The 23,218-nt window shown below is 32.2% G+C and overlaps 1 protein-coding gene across 16 annotated transcripts in view; it reads right to left on the reverse strand.

The window, feature by feature from the left end:
- Positions 1–23,218, reverse strand: part of CCDC91 (coiled-coil domain containing 91) — a 263,463-nt gene that overhangs the window by 170,102 nt on the left and 70,143 nt on the right. For 7 of the 16 annotated variants that reach the window (XM_036236744.1, XM_036236745.1, XM_036236746.1 and 4 more), the window contains 3 exons: positions 14,700–14,866; positions 13,786–13,989; positions 12,939–13,043 (listed from right to left, as the gene is read on the reverse strand). In XM_036236744.1, the coding sequence (XP_036092637.1) occupies positions 12,939–13,043; positions 13,786–13,989; positions 14,700–14,866 (476 nt within the window). Of the gene's footprint in view, positions 1–12,938; positions 13,044–13,785; positions 13,990–14,699; positions 14,867–15,728; positions 16,133–23,218 lie in introns of those variants that run through there. The other 9 variants (XM_036236754.1, XM_036236755.1, XM_036236756.1 and 6 more) reach the window with 5 other exon arrangements.

Below are 23,218 nucleotides of genomic sequence, written 5' to 3' on the forward strand. Positions count from 1 at the left end.
AGACACATACTTCATCACATTTTAAGATTTCTGAAATTATGTCTTGAAATATACACTGAATGTTGTCTTTTCTTTCTCTTCAACATCCATTATTAAATTGATTGTATGTCTTAAAAAATCTATGTCATCCTAAATTTGAAGAGGTACTAGCAAAAACTTTAAATTTCTATTATTGTGTGAAGGAGAAAAACATCCTTAATAGTCAATTAGTCTACAGAATTAAAGATGGCAGTCTTCTTCTAATGACTTCAAAATTGTTCAGTTTCATTTTGATAAATAAAAGAACTTTATTATCTGATTAGAACAGGAATAAAAAATTACATAATGCCTTCAAAATATGAACCAAATTAAATTTTTTAAAAAAAGCACTATACTTATATTTTCAGTTCTCAAAAATGTCTCCAATCTTGGCATATTTTTAAAACTAAAAGGTCAATTTTCTCATTGCTACTGCTATTTAATAAGAAATAAATTCAATTTTGAAAGTATACATTTTTCCCATTGGTTAGAAAAGTACTTAAAAATTTGTTTTTGTTTAGTTTAAAAACTGCCTTTTTTGGTGATAAAATTGTAGGAGTGCTTTCTTGAAATGTTTATAATTCTGTCATTGTTTAAACTGTTTCCAACAAGCTAGTGTTTTTATAAACAAGAGGTTAAGCTATTTTCATTCTGAAAAAAAATATATAATTTTTATTTTCTAAAATGATCATTTTTTAAAAAAAGTTACTAACAACCAAGTTAGGAAAATGTTGGTAACCATTAAGTTAGGGAATAATGATGGTGAATGAGGAAAAGCAGTATCAAACCAAAGTGTTATTTTCAAGATAATTAATATTTGTGGGGAAGATGACTTAAGATCCTTATCGGGAACATGATGTGATCTGTATTTGTGAATGCAGGTAAAAAGGTGCGAAAATACAAGTTATATGTTGTAGGACAAAGTAGTCCTACAGGTATGCTTGTAAATATCCTCTTCCTCAAATTAGTTTAAAATTTTTGTATCTTCACTTTAAAAAGTAGAATAAGCCTGGAATAAAGTGTGTGAAATTTAGTGACTCTCAGGTAAACATGATATAATTGATTTTCTATAAAACTGAAGATGAAAACAAAGCATAGAGCAGTATTTTTCCCAAGTAGTGTTTTTATTCTACAGACATATTCTTCTTAATTTCGACAATTCTCAATGGGCACCTACAAGTACCAAACAGTAGTATATAAAGATGAATAAAATATGTTCTTTTCCCTCAAATTTTATTAAGCAAGATTAAGACCTCCAAACACATATATTTAACCCTTACGATAACAAATAATTTTCTTTAATAATAATTATCAGTGAGAGGATACTGGGAATATGGCAATAGTGGTGGTATAATTTTCAGACCTCTGAAAATTCACTCACAGAAACATATAGGGCACCTGAAAATAAACTAACAACTCATATTCAATATTTATTACAAAAACAGATATCATAGTCTCTCTCTGAATGCTAAAATATGAGCATTAAAGAGAAACCATGAACAGTCCCAAGACTTGCATGGCATCAGAACTGTCCAAGAGCAAAGATGAAAGCAACAGGATATCAGACTGACATGAGAACTCCAAAGCATCTAACAGATACTGGAGAGGTCAGCAGTTTACTATGAGGACAGTAGCTAAAATTGAGGAACCTATACATTTCAGTAGCAAGTAAGTACAAATAGTCCTCCATGAGGTATCAATGGCCTAGGATATACTGGGTCCAATAAACTAAATAGCTCCAGGAGAAAGTCCCACACTGAGGTAAAATAGCTGAAAATAGAATCCAAGTTCACCAAGCCAGAGACAATAGAGAGAGAAGAAAAACAAGGTCAAGATGAAAGTGGAAAAGGGAAGAGAGTCATAAAAACCTACAAATGTTGCCACATTTTTTAATCCGACAAAAACATGAGAGCACTATAAAATCACAAGGGTAAAAAACTGTCTTAAATCACCCCTCCATTTAAAAAGTTCAAGAAAACTAATTTTAATAAAAACAAATAACAGAAGAGTATTAAAGTCAAACCTCATACTATGTTATTATATTTTTAAAAAGGAACAGAATGACAGCCCTCTAAAATAAAAGCACAGCAGAAATATATATTAAAAAGAAATTTAAAACTTTACATTTATATTTCAAAGTAAGCTAAAAGAAATTAGAAAAGTGATAAAGTAGATTAAAGGACAAAACAAATAACAATAAGAAAAAGAAAAGATGTGAGAAATTTAAGAAAAAAATTATAACAGAATAAATGAAATGATTTAAACTAAAAAGAATATAAGATTGAATAAGTTAAATTGAAAATACCTTAAGAGAAATAGAATAAAAAGGCAAGCATGTTTTAGATTAAAAAGAAATGAAGAGATGAAAGATTCAAGAGTAAAGGCCAATATAGAATATAAAGACTATCCAATACACAGAATAAGAGTTAGCAGAAGGATATAAAACAAGTATTAAACTTTCAATTTAATTAAAACTCCTTGAAATCTAAAAAAAGGAATTAGAACTATATATAAAAAGAGAACACACTATAAATCTAGGGAAATCAACCCAGAATGACAAAATACCAGAACGTATTCTAGTAAAATTATTTGACTTCAAAGAACAAGAAATTGGAAGAATTAGACTGAAATTACTTTTGACAGCAATATTTATAATAGAAGAAAATGAAATAATATATTCAGATACCCATGAAAAGAAAAAAAAATAAGGAATCTTTTAACGGATCACTATGAATGGGCTTCTAAGAAATATTCTTAAATGAGAGGAAGGGGAGAAATTACTTTAAAATAAATAATGAAAGAGTGTTTATTTAATACACTACCATCTGCATCAAAAAGAGGACAGAGGAATGGGTTGGTTGGTTGGTTGGTTGGTTGGTTGGTAAATTGGTCAGTTGGTTGGTTGGTTGGTTGGTTGGTTAGTTAGTTAGTTAGTTATAGTTGGCTTTTGTATGAGTTATAAAAGACTCTAGAAGGATAGAAATAAACCAGCAGTGGTTACCTACTGAAAGGAATATGGACTAGGTGGATAGAGCTTAAGATGAGCTTTGTACACCTTTTTTACTAAATGTACTTTTGATGTTTGAACCACTTGAACATATTGTAAGTGAAAAATTTTTAGAGCATTCCCTGAAGATTCTAATGTAAGCCAGATTAAAGACTACTGTTTTAAAATTTAAAGAAGTTCAAAACAGTGAAGCAAAACACATAAAATGAAAAAATTAGTAAAAACGACCACATAAAGCAATATTTTAAAACGTATTACTTTGACCTAAAAGTCTTATTTTTAAGAAATGTACAACTGACACATTAAATACCCTTAAAATGTAGCTCTTTTTTATATAAATAAGTCTATCAGTTTATTTTGAATACTTTTTTAGAACATATAAACCTATTGTTCCTATGTTTATTGTTCTAACTTTTGAAAAAGAAGTCTTCCAAATATCTGTATTTAAACTGATTTGATAATGAAATCATTCAATTCATTCTGTAATAAGAAAATATTTCATGCATTTCGCCACGGCTCTCCTCCATAATGACTCTCCCTTTACAGAGGTTGTAAAGACAATGGGTTTCCTAGTAACCGAAATTCATTCATTTCCCAATATCTAATTAAATCTAAGATACAGTACTAAATGAAAGGCATATGAGATCAACCAGAACATAAAATCTTATTTTCCTCTCATTTTTTTTCTCTTCTTCGGAATGTTGCTATTCTTAAAGATAGCTAAACAGGATGTCTTCAAATTATGTTTAATTTGTATTCCCTTCAGCATTCTCTACTTCTAAGTAGGACTGCAACTACATTTTGGATTACCTATGAAGAACTGGTTACTTCCTCACATACAAGGTAATCAAGCTAAATATTCTGGAATATCAAGCCACTGCTCTAATCTACTTTTAACCAAATGTCATAAAGACCAATTATCACAGCAGCATCTGGCTAAGGGCCCAAGTGTCCAACACTTGACTAGCATTCACTTTAAAACAGGACAAGTAATAACAAGTGCTAGAGAGGATGCAAAGAAAAAGGAACTCTCATACACTACTGGTGGGATTGCAAATTGGTACAGCCACTATGGAAAACAGTATGGAGATTCCTCAAAAACCTAAGAATTGACCTAGCATATGATCCAGCAATCCCTCTACTGGATATTTAACCCAAAGACTTGAAAACTTTTTATCTGAAAAGATATTTGCACACCAATGCTCATAGCAGCCTTATTAACGGTGGCCAGGACATGGAAGCAACCGAAGTGTCCTATGATAAATACCTGGATAAAGAAGCTGTATTACATATATACAGTGGAATATTTCTCAGCCATAAGAAGAGATGAAATAATGCTATTTGCGACAATGTGGATGGACCTCAAGATAATCATGCTGTGAAATAAACTAGACAGAAAAGTTGAAAACCACATGATATCACTTAAAGCAACAAATAAACAGGACAGAGACTCATGGACATGGACAACAGACTAGTGGTTACTAGAGGGTAGGGGAGTGGGGGAGGGAGATGGGGGAAAAGGGGTCAAATATATGGTGACATAAAAGAACTAAAAATAAATTAACTAATTAAAAAATAAAATAAAAAATAAAAGGCACCTGGCTATCACACATACGCATACACACACAAATGATTCAATTAACTAAACACAGTTTTTCCCAAAATTCTTTGGAATGTTTAAAGTGTTGTTTCTCAAAATGTAGTTCAGACTTTCGATACTTTAATGAATTCTTCAGATCAAAAAAAAAAAAAAATACTACACAAAAATAGTGAGACTATTCATATTTAAATAATGCAATCAGTGAAAACAATAGAACATAGGGAGTAATCTGAAGCAGTATAAATTCATTTGTGAAGTCAATTTTAAAGTCTTCTGAAACACTGAATTTTCACATAACTTTTTTAAAAATTAAATTCTCAAACAAAATAATCAACATACAATAATCAAGAGGTATTTAAGCAGGAAACAGCATTGGGAAGAACCGGCCTAGTCTTTTAAAAGTTTATACAGATAAATTCCCAACATTAGCCAAAGCTACCAACAGCGATAACTATCAGAGATGATAATTTAATAACTAGCTGGCTCTGTTCATCGATTTTTTTAAAATATGGTAACATTGTGCGATGTGTGATTTGATAAGATGCCAAGTTTCTTCAACACTCATCACCAGTGTGAACCGACCTGCTATGGGAGTGTGAGAAAGACGACAAAAGAAATGAATCCAAGCTTCACTAAGATGAGTTCTCTACTTATTAAAAGTCCTCTAAATAGCTACCTCTGACAAATGCAGCATGACTCACTCTGCTTCCTCTGGTTCGTCACACACCCTGGACGGAACAGGATAGGAGAGGTAGTGCATGGCCCCATTGTGCTGCAGAGTTCACCCCACTCATTATTTCCTTCTGCTACGGGCGCGTTCACAAACCTCCACCTAACCCGGTAATTACTCCATATCGCATAAAACAACCCTGTGAGAATTCTCTGTAATAGCTCATGTGTTTTTCTTTAAAAGTTTGTTTAACGGTTCGACAAACATTCCATTCGTTAAGTACTCTTTCTCTGGTCAGACTAAAATCTTGACAAAGACACACCCAACACCAGCCTAAGTGGAGGTAGGTTAATTTACAAAATTGAAAATTCAGGCCCGATATTTTGAGATAACATGAAAATACTTGGATTTTTCATTGTAATAAATATATATAAATTTTGTTTTTTTTCTGTATTGTCCACGTTCTCCACAAGAAGCATATTCTTATAAATACATATATATACAAATGTTATTTAAGGTGAAAGTTTTCTCAACTAATTTAATCTAGTCTTGTCAGTACTATCTTCTTGGTACTTAGGATACCAAGAGAGGCAGGCACCAATATTCCATCACTGTCAACATAAATATCAGAAAATAAAACTCTTTCTATTTTATTAAACTCCATAAATATTTAGAAGACCTATATGTCATATATGCCTTAACATAAAAAATATATGGATTGCTATCCTCTACAGGAAATATATAACAAATATATTTTACTCTCTGAGAGATGACTCGCAAATTCAAGCAAGAAATTTAATATCCACTATTCGAAACCTCACTTTTGCTAATTTTTCATCCTCTACATATTTAGCATACAGTGGCCTCCTTTGACGCTCACAAATTTAATCACATCTTATATTTCTAAGAAATTATTAGACAGAACTTTGCACCAGTTTGAAAAAAAGGCTGTATCTCCAGAAAGAAATGGATTATAGAAAGGAGGTCATATAGTAAAGACCAAGTTTTTCTAAATTCTTGCTGAATCAGGTCTTTAGAACACAATTTAAATATTTTTCCCAAAAATGTATTTCCAGAAAGTCTAATGCATATACCTATGTTTGCACAAACTAGGTAAATATAAAGCAGATAAAGATTTACAGATTATCACTCACCTTGAGTTATCTATAAATTTACTCTCCTCTATCAATGATTCTATGAACTGATTACTCAATCTGTGTTCCTTAAAAAAATTACTCAAAAATACCTGCTTTAAATTAATATATTTTATGTTTGAAATTAATTTCCTGCTATAGCTATAAAAATAGAATGTTTAAAATTTAAAATGTTCCTTGTTATCTCACTTCCAGACTAAAATGAAGTACATGCACTCTTCCCCTATTTTTTCACAATAAATACAGCTAAAAGGCCTGTGCATTATATTTTCTAAAAATGTAAGAAGAAAAATAAGAATCATATGATCATATCAATAGATGCAGAAAAAAACTTGGACAAGCTACAGCACCTATTTATGATCAAAACACTTAACAAAATTGGTATAGAAGGAAAGTACCTTAATATAATAAAGGTCATTTATGACAAGCCCTCAGCCAAGATTATACTTAACAGTGAAAAACTAAAAACCTTCCCTCTAAGATCAGGAACAAGTCAAGGCTGTCCACTATAGCCACTGTTATTCAATATAACATTGGAGGTCCTAGCAAGTGCAATCAGGCAAGAGAAAGATATAAAAGGCATCCAAATAGGAAATAAAGAAGTCAAACTGTCACTATTTGCAGATGACATGATTCTCTATATAGAGAAAACTCGAAAGACTCCACAACAACACTATTAGAAACAACAAGCAAATACAGTAAACTCTCTGGATACAAAATCAATGTTCAAAAATCTATAGCGTTCCTATACTCTAATAATGAAGTGTCAGAAAAATAAGTGGAAAAAATAAATTTCTTTCGCAATTGCAACAAAAAGAATAAAATACCGAGTAATAAATTTAATGAAACAAGTGAAGGACCTATATAATGAAAACTACAAGAACGTATTAAGAGAAATCAAGGAAGATACAGAGAAATGGAAAGATATTCCATGTTCTTGGACTGGAAGAATCAACACAATTAAAATGACCATATTACCTAAAGCATTATACAGATGTAATACAATCCCCATCAAAATCTCATTGGCATTTTTTAAAGAGATAGAACAACAACAACAAAAAAAACCATCAGATTTGTATGGAAGTATAAAAGATCCTAAAAGATCCAAAGCCATCCCAACAAAAAAGAACGAGGCTGGAGGCATCACTCTGCCCAACTTCGAATTATACTACAAAGCAACAATAATCAAAATGGCACGGTATTCGCAGCAAAATAGACACACTGACCAGGGGAAGAGAATAGAGAGTCCAGAAGTAAACCCATATTTATATAGGCAAAAAATTTTTGGCAAAAAAGCCAAAAACATACAGTGGAGAAAGAAAAGCCTCTTCAATAAATGGTGCTGGGAAAACTGGAAAGCCACCTGCAAAAGAACGAAACTTGACTGTTGTCTATCACCGTGCACCAAAATTAACTCAAAATGGATTAAGGACCTGAATATTAGGCCTGAAACAATAAAATGCATAGAAAAAAAACACAGGGACTAAACTCAAGGACCTTGGACTTAAAGAGGATTTTATGAATTTGGCCTCAAAAGCAAGAGAATTAAAAGCTAAAATAAATGAATGGGACTACATCAAACTAAAAAGCTTCTGCTTAGCGAAAGAAGCCATCAACAAGGTAAAGAGACAACCATCCAAATGGGAAAATATATTTGCGAGCAACACCTCCAATAAGGTCCTAAAATCCAAAATACATGAAGAACTCATACAACTCAATAACAACAAAAAACAAATGATCCAATCGAAAAATGGGCAGAGGACCTGAACAGACACTTCTCTCTAGAGGACATATAAATGGCCAACAAATATATGAAAAGATGTTCAATATCACTAGCTATGAGAGAAATGCAAATCAAAACCACAATGAGATACCATCTCACACCTGTTAGAATGGCTATAATCAACAAGAAAAGTAATAACAAGTGTTGGAGAGGATGCAGAGAAAAAGGAACCCTCATACACAGCTGGTGGGATTGCAAATTGGTACAGCCACTATGGAAAATAGTATGGAGGTTCCTCAAAAAACTAAGAATTGACCTACCATATGATCCAGCAATTCCTCTACTGAGTATTTACCCCAAAGACTTGATGATTGAATAAGAAAAGCCATCCCTCTCTAGCAAAAGTACCGTGAAAGGGGTAAAAGAGAAAACTTTTAGATAATAAACACCCTACGATAGCCATGTCCCACGGAAAACAATATGACCCCACCTCCAGCTCTGTGAGCAAAGGGAAGTGCTGAGCTCGGACTTCCACCCCCACCCAGTTCTAAAGTGCCACCCTGGCTGCCCTGTGAAGTGGCAACAAAAAAAAACCGTGTGGTTTGGAGGCGTTTTCAGGACTTGCGTCCCCAGAGGTAAGGCGGCTCCCTCTCCCCCTTCTTTCCTGTGTCAGAAGAAGCTGAGTGGGGAGTTGGAACTTTTACAACCATTCAGAGGTAACAAAGCCTCCTGACTCTGTGGTGTTAGGACAAGCACATGGGGCACAGCTACCCAGGCCCTCTCCTCCTCCCCATCAGGGTGGTTATCAGCCAAGGTCTCGGGGGGGGGGGGGATCCTGAAATTCCATTTTTTCCCAGAAATAAGGAGGCAGCCCTTCAGCCCAATGTGCCAAAGGCGTCTTGAGTGGGAAACCTGTCATTTTATCCCACATTAACGAAGTGACACCCACCTTTCCCCAACCTGTGCAGTTCAGAGGAGGCCTGTTAAAATACAAGATTTAAACAAGGTGTCATACAAAATACCAAGATGCATAGGATATAATTAAAAATCACTCATCATACCACAAATCAGAAAAATCTGAACCTGGGTAGGGCCATGAACAGACAGCAATACTGAGATGACATTAATGTTAGAATCATCTGACAAGGATTTTAAAGCAACCGTTACAAAAATGCTTCGACAAGAAATTACGAACATGACTGAAACATGGAAAAAACCAGAAAGTTTCAGTAAAGGATAAAAGATATACAGAACCAAATGGGAATTTAAGAACTAAAAAATACGATAACCAAATAAACAACAAAGAACTGGCTCAACAGCAGAATGGAAGGGACAGAGGAAAAAATCAGGAACCTAAAAGACAGAAGAATAAAAATTAGTCTGAACGAGAGAAAACAGGCTGAAAAACAAACAAAATAAGAAGTCCACAACAACAGGAAATGCTCTCAGAGATGGCGCAGTGACATACAGGCTTCCCCCACTATCTGAAATTAGGACATTCCTATGAAACCTTTCCTAAGTCTGAAAGGCATTAAGGGAAGAAGCAATTACCATTAATTTATGTGGAATTTTTCTGAATGTTCCCAGACCAAAAATTCAATGCACACACAATATTTTTATTTCATTCACCACAATCTAAATGTAATTAATTATGCTCAGTTTCATGCTAAGTTTAACACCTTACGAGATCTCTTAGGCTTTTCTGATACCGTAGGACACATCTCGCTAACAGACGCACAGAATAGATGGAGATAATGCACAGATGCTCACACACACAGTTCAAAGCCAGTGTGGTTCCCAGGAAGGAGCTTGGAGGGGGCCCTCTCATGCTTGGGGTGTGTGCTGCCATCATATCGGCTGCTGCAAAATGAACGCTGACCACTATTTTCCCATTTTGCCTTTTTTTAAATAAAAAAAGAAAATCCTCTTTGAATTTCTTTCAGCTCGCAGAAACAGGTATTAATGTAGGTCTTTCATAAGGGTGAGTGGTGTAAGGTGAACTTTCGAAAAGTGATGTAAGGCAAATCTGTATAAGCTAAACAGGATGCCTGCCCTTGAGTTCAGTTTGGTATTAGACTTTCTAATATATTTTTCTATCACTTATTCAGCCAAGGTGATAAAATACTTCATAAGTTAGTTTATTCATTTATTCACATGGTATAAAAAGGGGAAAGACCCTTCTTGGTGTTACAGTAAGATCATCTGGGGGGAAAAAGATTTCTTTGGAAGTACTGCATCTTGTAAAAAGGGAAGATCTTTTAAAATTTAACAAGTTGTTACTCTTAAATTATCACTACTAAGAGTAAAAGCAGTAAGACAATGATAATGCCCTTTGGCATTTAAATTGGTCTTCACTGTGAAAAGCTCAAAGGCTACATGGTCAGGTTCTAGATGATCTCTCAGGTATGTTACTGTTCTCATACAAAGTTCTATCAGTATTCAGTACTGTACCTTTTAACAGGCACCATAATTCCAAATATGGGGCTGGTAAGTGTGGCCTTCCACAATGTAATTAGCCCTTAGTGAGCAGGGTATATTATATCAGCTCATTCATTCATTCAAGGATGTTAATTAAGCCCATGCTACATGCCAAGTATTGCTCTCGGTACTGGAAAGTTCTTAATCTCATGGAGCTTACATGCTGGTGAGAGGAAAACAAAATATAAACATATCAAAATGAAATAACAGGTGGAGATTAATGTTATGAGGAGGGGCAAAGAAGTAAAGAAAGGGGACTACGGAATACCGAGCATATGTATGTTTCTTATTTTCTATAGCATGGTAAAAGAAAGCCTCTACAAGAAGGTCACATTGGAGCAGGTATCTGAACGAAGTAAGGGTTCACTGAGAGTTGTTAATGAACAGTTTTTGAAAAGCTAAAATGTGATTCATATAAATCGAACGTATGCCAAAGATTTATTCTACTTCTTTATTAATAAATAAATCATTTTAGACTAAGTGAATCAGAAGTTAAGACTGGTTCAAAGAGCATTTGAAGATATATATATGTGTGTGTACATATATATACACATTTAAATAATGGATTGTTAGACTAAGAAAGAGTGCCACATTAAAGACAAAACTGGTGAATGTTCTATAGGGCAATAAACTATATTCTTTGAAGTTATCTTTTCTAACAGACAGAAATTATTTGCATCTCCTCTGGGGAAAAAAATTGTTAACATGTAACATCAAAACATCTGAGACTTTTAATCAATAGCAAACCATCAGTCAAGTAAAGTACATTCTCCTAAATAATCCTTGGGTAGGTCTGTTAAACAATGTCCCCATAGAACACTGAAAGAACACACTGCTCAGCCTTTTTCTTGTTTTCATGTTTTATTGTCCATGCCTATGAGTCTCTGTTTGTTTGTCCTGTTATGTTTTGCATAATTTTTAACAGAGCCATGCAGATATCTGGAAGAAGGGCATTTCTGGTAGAGAGACTGTGACTAAATCATAAGCCATTTCCCTCCACTCACCACTCCAACAGTCAAGGAATGCGACAGGCTCACACATACACCTGGACCTTATTATGAAGTCTGTTGTAAGTAAATAGCTGTGGGAAAGCTAGAAAAGGTGGAGAAGGAAGAAGATTTACATTGGAAGGAGAATGAGAACTGAGGCTGGAAAGTGATCTGGTTTACACTTTTAAAAACACTACTCTACCTACTGAAATAAAAACTCGTGAAGGAGAAGAGCAAGAATAAAAGTTAGAAGACCACTTAGGAGACTATTAAAATGATCTAGGCAAATAAACATGTAAATATATAGTAGGTCAGACAAAGAAGTGCTATGAATAAAAACAATATAATATGGAAAGGTTGGTAAGAGATGTCAGCATTGTCTAGAAAAATCTGCATGGCACCTGAATATAAAAAAGAAAATGTGCAGGAAATTAAAGGAAAAGTGTTCCAGATATGGGGATAAAGCAAAATGACTAAGGAGAAAGAGGCACGGAAAAGACAGGAAAAAGGATAAAAGAACATAGAGCCTTGCAAACCATTTTAAGGACTCGCTGGACTTTTAACTTGGGTGAAAAGAAAAGCCACTAAATGTTTCAAAGCAGAGAAATGACATAATCTTCTTTAAATATTAAACAGATCCAGTGGCTGCAATGTGGACAATGATCTGTAAGAAGGCAATGACAGAGGCATAAAGACTAGTTATAAGATATTTTAGTGTTCCAAGGGAGAAATAAGGATGGATTGGTAGTACTGACCATAATAATAAAGAGTAAAAATTGGGTATTTTAAAGGTAGAACCAACAGGTTTTCCTGAAGGAACAGACAAGTAGTACAAAAAGGAACAAATGTGGGTTTCAGCCTTAGCAACTAGAAAAGATAGTCACCATTTACAAAGATGGGGAAGCCTACAAAAAAGAAAAAAAAGAAGTTTAATAAGAAAATTTGAGGATGAAAAGGAGACATTTTATGAAAAAGGTTAAATATCTCCATTTGGGATTTAAAGGATTCTAAACTCTGTTCAAATGTAATCACAAATAAGAAAAATCAGAATGTCCAGTTTCCAAATTTTATCAAACAATATTTTTCACCAAATTGAGTCTTGAACTAACCCTCACAGCTTCTTGCAGATTTATACCTTTCGAAATGGCATTTATCACTGATTTCAAACATGTTGGTAAATGTTTTACATATTTAAGTATCTGATCCCTCATTCATAATATATTTATTGAGCATTTCTGAAGTTATGTTGCATGCTTCACCAAAGGTTCACAGATTAAATTTTAAATACACTCAGTTTACCTGAAGTTCTTTGTATCTATCTTGAAAAGAAATGGCCTCTTGCTCCTTTTCTTTAAGGAAATCTTTTTCCAAGAGACTATGCTTTTCCATCAATGATTCCACATCCTAAAAGAAAAATTCAAGCACAAATTATGTAATACTTAATAGCATAAAATATTTAGTTTTTTCAATGAGCATACCAAAAAATATTTGGTAAAGTAAGAACTCATAGGCAGTATTTCAACTATGTTAGAGAGCTATGGTTCACTCTCCAGTCCAATATCGAACATTGATAAAACACTAAAATTATTCATTCTAATAAATGAATAAAAGCATCTAATTAGACTAACTTAAATCAACACAATCTACCTCTACATATACTTTCTATAAATTTGCTAAGGTCTTTTCATAGATCTATTTGTAGGGAACAGAAATGAGAACATAAACAATTTACTAAAACAGCTTTATACTTAAGTACAAATAAGTACATTGTCAAATATTACATAATGCCTGACTTCTCATAGGGAAAAGGCAATGTTACAAATCTCCTAATCAGTACAACAAATACAAGACTACTTGCTTTCAAGGTACATAAAAGTAAACCAAAAGGAAAGCATTAGTTAGAGGGAAAAAAAAACATCTAGTAAAAGATGTTCATTTTTTTTTAAAAAAAAGTACACATTTAAGACTAGAGATTTCCTAGCAAAGACTTGTAAGTGGTAAATTTATATGACTGACTTAAACTTAAACCCAAGGGAAGACAATACCTTTTTCCACTAATGAGTTTTTAATCAGAGATTGGGATTATATCGAATTTCCAGCATGTGCAATTCAAACATTTATTTTTTTAGAAAAAATGTAAATATACCTTTTTAATTCTCTGTTTTTCTTCTTCAGAAACTTTGAGTTTAATCTCTAGACTTGAAATTTTCTGCTGAAGTTGAATGTTTGATACATTGGCACCAGGATCCTCAGAATCATCCACAAGAGCAATTGTTCCATTACTTTTCTCATCAGTTAAACCCAATGGAAAAAGTGAGATATCCAGATCAGTGTGTGTTGATTGCTGAATCTAAACCACATTAAAAAAAAAATATACAGAGGAGAAAGTTTACACTGTACCAATAATGAAAACGTCCAAAGGGCAACAGAAACCACATTTGGAAATTAAATTGTAGCAAGGGTTCTGAAATTATTTCACCCTTTAAGTAAATCAACAGACCTCTAACTGTTAACAACAACCTGATCTTTGTAGTAAGGAACGAAACTTCCTCTAAACTTTAGAGTTTAAAGCATTTATTATTTTGCAGGAAAGCACTAAAAAAACTTTTTCTTATGCTTGAAATTGTATAATTAAGTATAGACACATCTGATACCAGTTCCTGAATTTACACACACACTCAGAAATTGCTAATATTTTAAACTGTAAATCAGAATTTTAAAGTTATCAATAACCTAAAACTGATCAAAACTTTCTAGTAAAAATAACAGGTGATTTGAGATTGTGTATAGCACTTTGGAAATCTAGACTAACTCCAGAATCTTGCACAATACCTGGATCAATAAATATTTGAACCAAGAAACATTAATTACCTTGCAGTTGTGCCATAAAACAAACATATTATTCAGTTTTTCTAATTTTATATATTATCTTCAAAGTTAGAATATCTACTGAAATATTTCAGAGGGCTCAAAAAAAGAAATCAGAAAATCTTCAAAGCTTTAATTAAAATCAGTGTAAATTGTGTTAAATATGCAAATTTCCTATAAAAATACACTTGCCTTTACCTGTGCTTTAGGAACAGTTTGACTGACAATGCTGTTGTCTGCATGTGTAATCTCTGGTGATGAAATGATGGGCTCAGAAGAGAGGCAATCAACTGGAGGAGGAGAGTGGTCATGGTCCAGGACAATTGCAGGAGAAGCTGGAGAAAGATGGACTCCAGATACTAAGAAAAACAAACAAAAAGATTGTTAAAGAGAAAATAAAGAACAGATTGAAGGGAAGAGAGTAGAGAAAAGGAAAAGGGAGAAGATATAGGAAATAAAAGCAAAAATACTGAAAGTGAAGATTCCATGAGCATTCCTCAAGGACCATTACCGGAAATCTAAAACTAGTATTTCTAAATTTAACATGACATTTCCACATGAAATCCAGGCAAATAAAGCAATTTAATAATGTTTTAGTATTTACATACTGACACATTACCGTAAGAAGTACATTTCCAACTTAGAGAAAGTATTTAAACATAATATCTATCAAGTTAGTTAAGAAAAAGCACTAGGATGCCCGCTATTGCCTGGCACAGGCGCTAGGCATTGAGAAGACAGCAGTAAGCAAGACAAGAATCTACAGACTCAATGACCTTATGACCCAGTAGGCAAGTCAAATCAATTATTTATTACAATAAAGTGAGCTAAGGAGAAGAACAATTACTTAAAATAATTAACTGTGTCTGTTAACTTCTTTTTCAACAAGAGATTTTTCATATTAAAGTCAATTTTAGATTGCTGAATTGTTTCTATAAAAACAATTATGTTGAAATACAATTCAGTAATTTGTTTCACAACAAAATATTATTAGATTGTGATTAGGGTTCGATACAAAGGTCATGTAAGGAAAGTCAATTGCCAAACATGAAATAAGACAAAAATATTGAAGAAAAAATAAACAAATTATATTTCTTTATTTTCAAATGTTCTTTCTAAAAATTCAAATACATTTATTTGTGTTATGTGTTTAAAGTTTCAGAAGGGTAAATATTTAGCATTAATCCATTTGTATATTTTGACTTTCTAAATTACAAAGACCTTTATTCCACATTGGCATCAGTGGCAACGTCAGCGAAGGTCTACCATAAATTCTGGAAGGCAGCTCACAATGGAAATTGCATTTTTGCCTAAAGAAAGACATTTACACAGTCATTAGGTATCAATAAACTAAAGACTATATTAATTTCTGATTGGCACCCTATAAGATCATTTAATTATCTTATACATACTTTTATAGCAACATTGTGTTTTTTAAAATACCATGTGCCATACTGGATAAGGTATTTTAGCTTCTCCCATAAATTTCACTGTTTTAATGCAGAAAACTGGAATTTCAACTCATGTTTGTACTTGATATATCTTTTTTTAGAAATTACTTTTTTTCCCTGATCTTTACTATAAAGTGTCAAAATGTTCTAACTTCTAAGTTATAATTTATAGCATAAATATTACTAACTAATTTTAAAGGCATGAAAATAAGTACTATAGTATAGAAAAAGCATTATTAAGAGTATAGACTCTGGAACCATACTGACGTAGCAGGTATAGAACAACTGGCAAGCTTATTAACTTTCCTCAGTTTCCACATCCGTAAAATCAGCATAGAATTCCTGATGAGGTTTAAATTGACTAAAATATGTAAAGCTTTAGGCATTGTGTCGATATTATTTTCATTATTATTTCAAAGATTAAAATTTGTTGGACAAGTATGTTTATTTCTGGGCATAAAGGGTATGTGTCACTATAAGCCTGGGTTCGAGAAACTTAAAAATATAGTTCTGATCTAGTACAGAACATTTTAAGATCTCTTTATGTCTTTACGTTTATAGCCAAAATCTAAGACAAAATATCATGCTGACCAAAGTTAAATTCTCAATCTGCAAAATTAAATGTTCAAGTATATCACATCATGGAAAAAAGGAGGGAAAGTGGGTAAAATAAAGGAAGGGAGGAAGGGAAAGTAGAAATAAGCTAAATAAAGAGAAGGCGAAGGGAGAGGTTGAGGGAGGAGAGTAGAAAGAGGACAAGGGAGGTACTCGACCTCACACTTTCCACTAGCTATCACCACCTATCACACATTCCCTTCGTAGCCAATGTCCTATCTCCAAATGACTCCCGTCTCAATTTTCTTCTTCACCCAACTCTCACCGCTCCACTGGACCCATCAATTAAGACATTAATTTCCCCTTCAGTTACTATTAAATCAAGTGAATACTTCTCATTTTATTCTTTTTTAGTTCTCCACAGCACATAATACCAAGGACCCTCCCTTTACCTTGAAACTCTTCCCCTGGAATCTGAGAACCACTATTACTAGATTTCCTCTTCCTATTTTAACTACTTTTTCTTGTTTCCTTTTCAGGGTCTTTCCCCATTCGATCTTAAGATTCAGTTTCCTACACACTCTGGTCTTATCAATATTTACATATTCTTACCACTTTTGAAACCCATTATTTAAATTATCACCTATAAGCTAATGACACCTAAATTCATATCTCTAACACTAACCACTCTGCAGACTTCCAGATGCATATTCTCATCTAACTACCAGACAGTCCCATTTAGCAGTCTAGTAAATACATCAAACTTACCCATTGTCTTATATAAATCTGCTTTGCTTCATATTTTCCATTTTAGTTAGTATCTCAAAGAATTATTTGCCCAAGCCAGAAATGATGCGATTAAGTGCTGCCTTCATTCCAGTCATGCTGTGTTACTAACAGTTCCCTGATTATGCCATACTGTTCAATACCTCTGTGACCTCATAATATTACTGCTTAAGTAAAAGCTATAGCTAGGGAGTTAAAAATGGATTCAAATTTCAACAGTAACCACTTACCTGTTATGCAGCCATGGGTAAATTACACAAAGCCCTCTAAACCACAACTGTTTCTTCTGAAAATGAGGATATAATATGTACCTCAAAATATTACACCACTTATATTAGCTAATGTAAATAAATAAACTGGCTGTACCAGATAGATTCATGGTAAACATTTAGCAAATGGCAATTGTCATGGAAATTTTTATCATTTGACAACATTCAAAAAAAGTTTTTCTGAGAATATTTTCACCTACTCCACTACCTACCTAATCATAATATAATTTTAATTTCCCACTGTCAATTTATTACAACTTTTAAAGAAATAATCTTAAAACATTACATATCAATCTATAGGATACATTTAAAAGTGTTTAGAAAAAAACCTATAGCCTTGAACGCTAAAATCAATTTAAAAATAAGTGAATTAAATTTCCAGCTCATAAACTAAAGTAGAAACAAAAAGAACTGAATGAGCACAATAAAAATATAAAGATAATGCAGATAGTGATGCATTAAGAAAAAAAGATCTAATTAATCAAAATACCAAATTTCTAAAAAAACAAAATAGTAGTGAACTTAGTAAGAATGAAAGGACAAAAGTACAAATACACAAATTAAATGACAAGAAGAACATAATTAAAACAAGAAATTTTTTTAAAAAATCATAAAACTCCTCTGTAAACTTCTAATAAATTTTCGAATCCAGATAAATGAACAATTTGTCACAGAAATATAGTCTATAAAAGTTGATCTGATTACAACTAAATATATATGTTTAAAAACAGATCTATTACCTTGGGAAAAAATAAAGTTATCAGGTAACCAACCCACTGAGAAAGCATTTCAAAAGGATTTCTATGAAAATTCAAAAAATGGGTAATACCAATGCTCTAAAATTATTCTAGAGAATTAAAAATGAGGAAAACCTTCATTAGCTTACAGAACAATAATATAACATTAAAGGCTAATTCAGATTAAGACAGTACAAAAATAATCAGAGATCATTAGAGCATCACTTAAAAATAATGAGGTAAAGTTCTAAATAAAATATTAGTAAATAGAATCCAAAACCATACTGAAAGAGTGATATACAATGAAAAGTCTTGTTCCAGGAATAAAAGGCTGTTTCACAATTAGGAAATTCAGTAATATAATATTCCATAGTGACAGACTTGAAGAGAAAAATGATGTTTATCTCCAAGACTGAAAATACTTTTGGTAAAAACAAATATTTATATTAGTATTTTTAAGGATTCTGAGTTTCAGACCCATGTCAATGTTTCCCATACTCGATAAAATAAAAATAAAATCAACTGCTAGGGGAATATGGGGATTAAACTCTAAAATGGAATACAAAGAGCAATGAATGAACTAAACCATATTTTAAATAAATAATCTAATCACATTACAAGGTAGAAAGGTAAGAACTAACCGAAGTTACTTTGGGACCCAATATTTTGACTATATAGGCTCAACATAAGAACAGAAAGGATGCTAAAACAAACATTGAGAAGAAGAGGGGGGAAAAAAGAAGATAATGAGGATAAGGGAAAAGAAGAATAAAGATAAAGCAAATGTAAAATGTTAACATTTGAAGAAAATGGATGAAGGGTATATGAGAATTATTTGTCCATTTCTTGCAGTTTTTCTGTAAGTAAAAATAAAACCCAAAAGGAAAGAGCAAAAAAATAAAGTATATAATAGAAAAGAAACAAGAGATCCAAAGAATTACTCATAAGGGGAAAAATACTTGGTCTCAACAGAAGTCTTCCCTATTCAAAAGTGCTAAATAAAGACTTGATATCACCAAAAACATGTGTTAAGAAGAGCCCTAGAAGTACTGTTCACAACAGCAAATAAGTGACAACAGCAGAAATACCCACTGACAGTCAAAAGGTTAAATAAGCAGTGCAATAATTCATGCACTAGAATATTTTTTTCAGTGAAAATAAAGGAACTACAGGTATATGCAGAAGGACAGGTATATGCAAAAACAATTATGAGTTTTAGAAATATAAACTTGCGTGAAAACAAATTGCAGGAATGTTCACACAATTATTAACCCATTTTTATAAGGCACATAAACAAGCAAAACTCCATATACACACACACACACACACACAGACACACATACATATGTATATATAATATTTATGTATACACATACATATATACACACACACAAAAATGTTTCTTACAAAAACAAGGAAATGATAGCAAATATTTATTATCGTGGTTTCCTCTGGGGGAAAGCACAGAATAGAACAGAAGAAGAGCACTAGAAATGATAATGTTCTCTTTCTTAAGTTAAATGTTAGATACATGAGTGTAATTCTTAAATATAACAAAAAAAAATAATTACACATGCTAAAGAATATAATGCTGAAGCATTCTTGTTTCGATGCCCTTCCTGGTTGTAATACTCAACTCCCATGAGATACATTATCCCCACATTTTAAAATGCTCTGCATAGATAAGGGGGGTGGAACCCTAATTCAAAATAAAGATAATACCAATAAGTTTACTCAAAAAATTATGCTTCTGTGAAAAGATGTCAAGAATCAATAACAGACAAATAAACACAAGATTTGAAGTTGCAAGCCTTTCTGATATCCTGCTAATCAATCACATCGATACTTACTCCGAACATAAAGATAGTTGAACCTAAAATGACTATAATTTACATGAGACATTAGTGGGATTTTCTGAAATTTGCTTAACTTGATAATATTTATGTTCACTGAATATATCATAATCCACATTCTCTTTTAAAAACAAAATGAGAAAACAAATGAGTAGTGTTGTGAAAGAAAAGGGAACATATAAAGATATTAACCTCTAAAGGGAAACTAGAATTTTTTCAGTTAATCTCTAAGTTTTTTACTATGCTAGAATACATACATCTTCACTGAATTTCAGGTGACTATTCAATAAGAATAACTCACCCTAAAAATTTGCATTGGTAAATAATGTCCACATCTGTAGATTCAAAATATTATAATTTTTGTGAAATACATATTTTATATATTTTTGCTTAATGGGAATTTTTAAGCTTAATAATAGAAAATTACAATTTCCAGTATATAAAATTTTACTACCTTCTCACCTAGTCAGAAAGATACAATTTTTAAAGCTTCAAACTGTACAATATTCTTTGGTCTGTTAACAGTTGACTGGTGTCAAGTCTTCATGTTTAAAACATTTAAATTCAGGTCACGTGTACCACAGCAGCACACTCAGCCAAAAAATTTTTAAGAAGTAGAAATATATATAATTTGTTTCTTTAGATATTTTGTTTGTTTCCTTGATTTTAAGTTGTAAGAGTACAGAGACAATTTGTTTCATTTCAAATGTAAAATCTTTCTACCCTATGACTTAGAGGATACAAGGTAAGCATACACTCCATTATAGTTTATAAAGCTAATCAAAAGTACAATTAATGGCAGCTCTTTATCTTTAACTTTGTAATGATAATTAGCAAATTCACTGGGTATATTATTTTTCATTGATGGACCTCTTCTGAAACACAAAAAAAAAGCTCACTACGTCAGAACATCACACAAGCGAAAGACACTAAGTTTCCAAATAGTATGCAAATTTTTTTTCCAGTAATTCTGCCTGTGGTCAGCTCTGTTTTGTTTCCATAAGCATAACTTTTATAAAGTCTAAACAAGAAACAGGTGTAAGTATCCATGCATTTTTAACTATACCCAGAGAAATCTGTTTATCTTTGTCAACAGTTAAATAATGCAGGAGGAAAATACTAATAAAATAATGTTTTTTATAGCTTTTAAGTTAAAATATTCTTGGTCTTTAATTGTCTTTCAAATACTCTCTTACCCAGTCCAGGTGCTTCTTTTTCACCATTCTTTCATCTCACAGTTACATTAGAGGCTAGTAATTATCTTTTACAAATTGTCTTCTCAAGTCCTCTAATCCAATGATTTATTTTCAAGTCTAAGTATGAACCCACTCTTTCCTGTTTGATGCTCATTGTTGAGAATTTTCAATATCACATAGATAGCAAAATCACACATGTATGGAAAAGAAATATGTGAAAACTGGAAGATCCAAATAGTATACCTAAATCTGAAGATTCCTTAGTAAATATAAAATAAGGAGACTTTTTTTTTTTAAATTGACAGAAAACAGAATAAAAGTTAGTGTTTAGAAAAGTATTAACTCTGTACAAGGATTCTCTACAGGACATGCCCCTTGATTTATAACTTAATGGATAATTTAATGGATTTCAAGATTCATCTAGTATATCCAGGTTAGAGACTTAAGAAAAAATATATAATAGCTTTAAAAAGGACAATAGGCAGGAACACAAGAAACACTAATGGTTACTTTTTTAATAAAAGAGAGATTATATAATTGATGAAACTTCTACCATTATCTTTCATTATTTTCCAGAGTGTTCTATTAATGACAGCTCCACTTCTACTTGTTTCTTTGAGGAATAATAGTGTGTTCATAAGGACTGGGTAGGCAATACTACATATCACAAATTTGTAATAAGTGATTTTTAGAATTATGCAAATGACTAAAAAAATTGTTTTAATTTCTAAACAAGACGTGCAATGGAGTCTTCATAATCGATTGCTAGCACGACCAACACAAAATACATATTCATATAACTTTTTGAAAAGGAAAATTTTTAAAAATCTACTTAATTCAACACTGCTTATTTATTATTATAACAAGAAGAAAACTCCACAGCATCCAAAATATAAATAAAAATAAGAAGAGAAACTAATAAAATCCAAGGAGTACTACCTAATGAGTCTAGAAAGTCTGAAGAATACAGAAAAAAAAATTCAAAATCATAAACATCTTTAAGCCAAGCTACCATCTAAAATGTTAGGTTTGCTTTCCTTTAAAGTCTTGCTCACATGAAGTGACCAAACATAGACAAATTCTAAGCAATTTTCCAAAGGGTAAAAAAAATATATCAAAACTTAAGTTAAAGTAATATGCAGAGTGATATGTAAGGCAGTTTTGGGCTCCTGTCTATGGAAACTGGACCTTTAAAAGTTTCCTTCAGACATCAAAAGCAAAGACAACAAAAGCAAAAATGAACAATTGGAACTACATCAAACAAAAAAGCTTCTGCACAGCAAAGAACACCATCAACAAAATAAAAAGGCAACCTACTAAATGGGAGAAAATGTTTGCAAATCATATATATGAGTAGAGATTAGTATCCAAAATATATTTTTAAAACTTCATGCAATCAATGTAAAAAAAAAAAAAATCCAATTAAAAACTGGGCAGAGAATCTGAATAGTCATTTTTCCAAAGACATACAGATGGTCAACTGATATATAAAAAAGTGCCCATCATAACTAATCCTCAGGGAAATGCAAATGAAAACCACAAATAGATAACACTTCACACCTGTTAGAATGATTATTATCAAAAAGACAAGAAATAAAAAGTGTTGGTGAGGATATAGAGAAAAAGGAACCCTTGAGAACTGTAGGTAGGAGTGTATATTAGTACAGTCACTACGGAAAACAGTTTGAAGGTTTCTCGAAATTTTTAAAATAGAACTACCATATGATCCAGCATTTCTGCTTCTCGGTATTTATCCAAACGAAACAAAAACACTAACTTAAAAAAATATATGCACCCTCATGATCACTGCAGCATTATTTACAATAGCCAAGATATGAAAATAACCTCAGTAAACATCATTGGA

Source organism: Rousettus aegyptiacus, unplaced genomic scaffold (assembly GCF_014176215.1).
Source record: "Rousettus aegyptiacus isolate mRouAeg1 unplaced genomic scaffold, mRouAeg1.p scaffold_m13_p_2, whole genome shotgun sequence".
Classification (NCBI taxonomy): Eukaryota; Metazoa; Chordata; class Mammalia; order Chiroptera; family Pteropodidae; genus Rousettus; species Rousettus aegyptiacus.